General features: G+C 35.7%; 1 protein-coding gene across 1 annotated transcript in view; it reads left to right on the forward strand.

Moving 5' to 3' along the window:
- Positions 1–5,710, forward strand: part of LOC126746158 (homeobox protein Hmx-like) — a 31,825-nt gene extending 26,115 nt beyond the window's left edge. The window contains exons 3-4 of the mRNA XM_050454285.1: positions 951–1,380; positions 5,095–5,710. Of these exons, the coding sequence (XP_050310242.1) occupies positions 951–1,380; positions 5,095–5,512 (848 nt within the window). The 3' untranslated portion in view covers positions 5,513–5,710. The remainder of the gene's footprint in view (positions 1–950; positions 1,381–5,094) is intronic.
- The last annotated feature ends 290 nt before the right edge of the window (positions 5,711–6,000 follow it).

A 6,000-nucleotide genomic window follows, 5' to 3' on the forward strand; every position in this document is an offset into this window, starting at 1 on the left:
GTCGAGTGGTGACTTAGAAGAACTTTCTAAGGGTTCAACCGGGGTAGTTGACCAAATGATAAGTATCAGTAGCAGGAACAGCCTAGTGCTTAATGAGTCAAAAACTGAAATGATATTTTTAGTCTTACCGATTTGAATAAAAGCTTGCTTATTAAAATGCATAACAAAACCATAGAACAAAATAAAGTTGTCAATTACTTGGGAATATTAATCGATGAACATCTTAGTTAGTCTTATCATGTAGATATGGTTTTAAAGAAATTATCAATTTATGCCTATGTGATCTGGCAGTTACGTAATAAAATCGATATTGGCCTGATACTTCTTTATTACTATGGTTATGTCCAGTCATGTTTGTCATATGGCAGTTCTTACGGCCCAGAAAAAAATAATTAGAACTATTTTATTTACCAGACTTGAAAATTATGCCATCTCCTTGCCTATTTATTTTCAACTCGGTCATGCATATAAAGCGTAACCTGTCTGACTATTCTTTGTCTAGAGGTACCCACTATGAACTCAGGGTTAACTTAAATTTAGATTAACCCAAACATAAATTAACCAAAGTGGTAAATAGCCCAGTAGTTTTACCAATTAAGTTATGCAATAATCTTCCTAAAATTGAAATAAAAAAAATTAAGAAGATTAATAATTTTAAAGCTTCATTAAAAAGAATTTTAATTAAAAATTCTTTTGATGCGGTAACAGATTATTTAAATTGCATTGTATATATATGTATCTCATCTTTACTCTTATAATTCGTATTTGTTTGTTTGTTAAAAGCTGTACTTTTCTTATATTCTTAGTCTTTAGTTAATTTATGATTTTTAATTGTTTTTTCTTAAGGCCTTTTAAAAGTTGTATGTTTAGGTCTTATAGTTTTATTTTTTATGTGTATTAAGAAAATCGGAAGATAATTTAAAATGATACGATTTACGTTTCTTTTTCAGGTAATTTCAACGGTGACGACCAGTCTCCGCCTCTCTCGCCCCGGATCGATCCTTCAAGCCACCCATCGAACACCGAGAGTCGATCCTCACGTCCCTCCTCACCGTCGGACCATCAACGGTCCCCCACCATCTCGCCCTCACCGATCCTCACCTCCCATCCGGCGTTTATGGATCAAAGCTACCAAAGGTCCAAGAGTCCAATGGATTACGGCAGGAAGAGTCCTGCTTACCGGGAAGGTGATAATATGGTGATAGATGAGGAGGGTGATGAGGAGGAGAGCGACTATGATAACGACAAGGATAAGAAGGTGACGGGGAGTGGGGGAATGAGTCCGGGAGGCAATATGTCCAATAAGAGGAAAAAGAAGACGCGGACGGTGTTCTCGAGGTCGCAAGTCTTTCAGTTGGAGAGCACGTTTGATATGAAGAGGTAAATATCTGCGATAAAAGAACTGTTTAATATGTTTGAACTAGAAAATGTAAATCTGTGTTATCCCTATTGGGTAGTTGAGAATTTTGGTTTATCTGGAAAGTTCTGGTTGAAGAATGGGGCTTTCAGGCGAGTTTCCTAAGCGTCAATGATGATAGCTAAGGGATCTAATGAAGGTTAAGGATTTGGCGCTCTTTAGAATTAATTTATCTTATTCTTTTTCTTCTTCTCATGTCCTATCCCTCACGAATGTTGACGATCATCATAGCTTTTCAAACTTTATTGACAGCGCAGCTAAACAGCTCACTATGCCATTTTCGGAGATTTTCCAACCAAGAAATTCGTCTTCTATCCGAACGTCTCTTTTCTTCTTCTTGGCCCTGTATGATATATTAGTATTTCAGTTTTTGTGTTTTAATTGTGAGTAAGATTGGCGGTTGGCAATTCGTTCTGTTTATTGCTTCATTATTTCTTATATGGTCGATCTAAGGTATCTTCAGGATTCTTCTGTTAACCCATATCTCGAAAGCCTCATGTAGCAATTTACTATTCGTTTTTTCAACTCCAAACTGAGATTTCCGTTGGTGAGCGTGGTTCTCATTGTAATGAAAGTACTTCGTGCTTTCTCTATGCGACATTTAAACTCCACAAAATGATTCGAAGTTTCGGATAGTAATAATTTTCATCTTATTCGTGGAAGAGAAATTGATAATCTGACTTTAAGGTTGACGGCTCAAAGTCCTAGTGGCCTTGATCAAACTTTAATTGAAGATATCTCGTAAATGGTTCATCCGTTCAAATGTTTTATAATAGTATTGGATAGCTATTGTCTTCTACAAGTTTATTCTCGTAGATGATGATCAGCAAATGATTCTTATTAGGAAGATTCCGTAGCTTCTGGTCTTGAATTACATAAACAAATTAGGTTTAGAGTTTTAGAGATTAGAATTTTAGAAATTAATCTAGTAATTTTAGAATGAGAGATTTTTATCCAAATAAACCTTATTTGGTAATCGTAGCTTGGGTAGATCATGAGATATCAACTGTAGGTTTTAGGGCGATACTACAAGATCCAACCAAATTTTAAATGATGATGTCTCATATATGGTTGATCCATTTAAAAATTTTATGGTAGTATTGGATACCTAATGTCTTTTTCTACAAATTTGTTTTCGTTGATGATGAATAGAAATGTATAATATGAAAGATACAGGAGACATACATATCACAGCTTGTCATTAGGGAGATCCGTAGCTTCTGGATCTAACATCTCATTAAATAATGGACCTATAGTCATTATTTAATGAGATCTGATCATTGTGCTCAGATACTGAGTTTTGACTTGAGAAACCCAATCAGTCACGATTTAAGCAAATTTTCTATGAGTTCTAGATCCTTCTCTGATAAAAACATACGCTATTTTAACAACTTGTTGTCCAAAGAACATTGGCTGTCAGTTATTGAGACTCTGCATTTTGAAAGTAAATTTTCTTACTTCTTTGACACATTTTCCAGTTTATTTAATATAAACTTTCCTTATGTAAACAAATCGAAGCCATATCACAGAAAGTCTCATCAGTGGATAACACCATTGATAATTAATGAGGGCAAGCAATTGAGGGTACTTCATACTCAACTAAAGACCGTTCATGACCATGAGTTACTGACATCCTATAGAAGAAAATTGAAGGTACATAGAGAAAATATCGTAAATGCTAAAAAAGCCTATAATTCAACAAAGTTGCTTACTTCTAACAATATAACTCGAGCCTCATGGGAAATTATTAACTCAATCACGAACTTTTCAAATAGCGGAACAAAGTGTGTTCCTAATTTGGTTACTGATAATGGAAAGAAAGTTACGGGCAACCTCAATATTGCTAATACATTTAATAACTTTTTTGTACAATCAGTGCGAAAGATCACAGATAATTTTCAGGCACCCATGGGAATGAATGTGCCTTTCAACAGTTTATCCTAATCTCTTTTTCTATTCCCTCTCACTGAAGGAGAAACACTTGAGATTATAAAATCTTCCTCCAGGAAAAAGTCATCCGATGTAGACGAGGTACCTTGTTACTTATTGCTAGCATGTGCTGAGCATATTATCTTCTAAATTTATCATTTCAGTTTGGCTATTTTCCTAAAGAGCTAAAATCAGCTGTTGTCATACCTCTTCATAAAAAGGGGGAGACAGCAGAAGTGAATAACTATAGGCCTATTGCTCTCCTCTCTGTATTCTCAAAGATCTTTGAAAAATCATTTAAAAGAAGACTAATTGCATTTTTTAATTCTTTTGCTATACTGTCATGTCATCAGTTTGGATTCAGGTCTGGACTCTTTACATCAGATGCTATAATATCTGTTTATACAAATATATTGAATAATTTTGAATTGAAATTAAAATCTGTTGGTATCTTTTTTGATCTTTCTAAAGCATTTGATACCATTAATCATGCTTTACTATTAAATAAGATCTTTCATTATTGTATAAGAGGTCCGGCTTATAAATGGCTTGAATCATATTTGACAGGTAGAACCCAGGCTGTTAGATTGAGTTAGTGGTCAGGTAACCATATCTGATTGGGCAACTGTCGTCACTGGGGTTCCACAGGGTAGTGTTCTTAGGCCCATTTTATTTTTACTTTTTATTAATGACTTGCCTCTCCTGTTTAATGACAGCTACATAACACTTTTTGCCGACGATACATCAGCAGTTGTCTCGGGTATTGACTATCAGTCTATCCACTTAAAAGCCACCAAGTGTATAGCTGATATTGCAGGGTGGTGCCAGAAAAATGGTCTTTGTTTGAATAGTTTGAAAACCAATTTCATTGTTTTCACTCCGATTCGAGCTATTCAGGACCGGAGCTTACTCCTTAGAGAGCAGTCATCAAGTAGCCTCATCCAACAACACTCCACCAAGTTCTTGGGAATTGTAATTGATAGACATCTATCACGGTATCCTCAGGTGGAATCTGTGTGCAATAGATTGTCCCGCAGCAATTATGCCATCTTGCAACTTCAAGACTATGTGGATGCATATACATTTAAAAGCTTTTATTATGCCTCAGTACATTCCACTCTATCCTATGCCTTATTCGCTTGGGGTAATTCCTCCAGTGTTGGGAGAGTGCTAATAAATCAAAAACGCATTGTACGTATGATGTTTAGACTTTCCTTCAAATAAACTTACCGTGGTACTTTTAAAAAGGAAAAAATCCTAACTATAATTAACATCTATATCTTGGAGTGCATATGTCAAGTACATAAAAATCTTTCAAACTACATGAGATCTGGAGATCTTAATTTTTATGAAACTCGAAATGCAGATAAATTATACATCCCTTTTACCCGGTTGTCGCAGGTACAGGATAATCCGAAAATTACATCTCTCAAAATGTTTAATCATCTCCCATGTAGAATAAAGAGAGCTAAAACTTTTTCAACTTTTAAGAGGGCTCTTAGAACCATGTTAGCTGACTGTCCTTTTTATTCGTTTACAGAGTTCTTTAACTGTTAACTAACTGGTATTTAAGTATTGGGTGCCTGCTATAACCTTGTTTCCCTTTTTGATAATCATAAAATAACTATTAAAAAGGATATGGGAGATTTTTGAGTCAGCTGTTGCCTTCTCTTCTGTTCTCACCTATCCCCACTGTATTCTTCTTCTCTCCTTTTCTAACAAACCTAATCAGTTTCATTTTCTTCCAGATACCTTTCATCTTCAGAACGTGCCGGTCTAGCAGCAAGCCTCCACCTCACCGAAACCCAAGTAAAAATCTGGTTTCAAAACAGACGTAACAAATGGAAACGCCAACTGGCGGCAGAGTTAGAAGCTGCCAATATGGCGCACGCGGCCCAACGGTTAGTGAGAGTACCGATACTCTACCATGAGTCTGCGAACTCTACAATAAGGCACGCTTTCGATCAGAACCATTCGGCTTTGAGTCTACACCATTCGCTGGATAGTAGAGAGTCCAGCGGTAGCACTGGGTCTCCAGTGGTGGGAGGTGCTCCAGGAGGATACCCTAGTTCGCTTTACTATCACCATCAGGCAGCTGTGGCTGCGGCAGTACATAGTTTGCCATCTAGTCCGGTCAATAGGCCGCCTATGTCCGGGTTAGTCTGAAACATGTAGTTCTAGGGTGTTTTAATGGGGTTTTTGTGCAAATACAGTGTGTAGAGTGTAAGGGGTAACAAATAAAGCCCAATTCTTTTTTGATATTTCTATTGTAATTAATGAACGTAATATTATGTATGTATGTAATAAGCTTCACAAGATGTGTACATATTTTTTATATATATAATAATAATATTTATTTATTTATTTAGCTTTCTGTACATAAATGATGTATGTATTTTAAGATAAGGAGCTACTGCAGTTACCCTAACTATGCCAAAACTTAATTTAGGATAATTATTAATTGATTGGATGTACTGTACGTATCGTGTAGGCAAAATTTAATCGTTGTTACGTAAATTTAAAGAAAAAAACAAATATTTATGACAATTTGAGGGTTGTTTTATTTTTTCCTGAATTAAAAAAAATCCAAGATGGAGACCATCCGCCATTTTAAATACAATTCTCATTTCTACGTCAGCGGAAGGTAAGAAGGC

The sequence above is a fragment of the Anthonomus grandis genome, chromosome 17, assembly GCF_022605725.1.
Source record: "Anthonomus grandis grandis chromosome 17, icAntGran1.3, whole genome shotgun sequence".
NCBI lineage: Eukaryota > Metazoa > Arthropoda > Insecta > Coleoptera > Curculionidae > Anthonomus > Anthonomus grandis.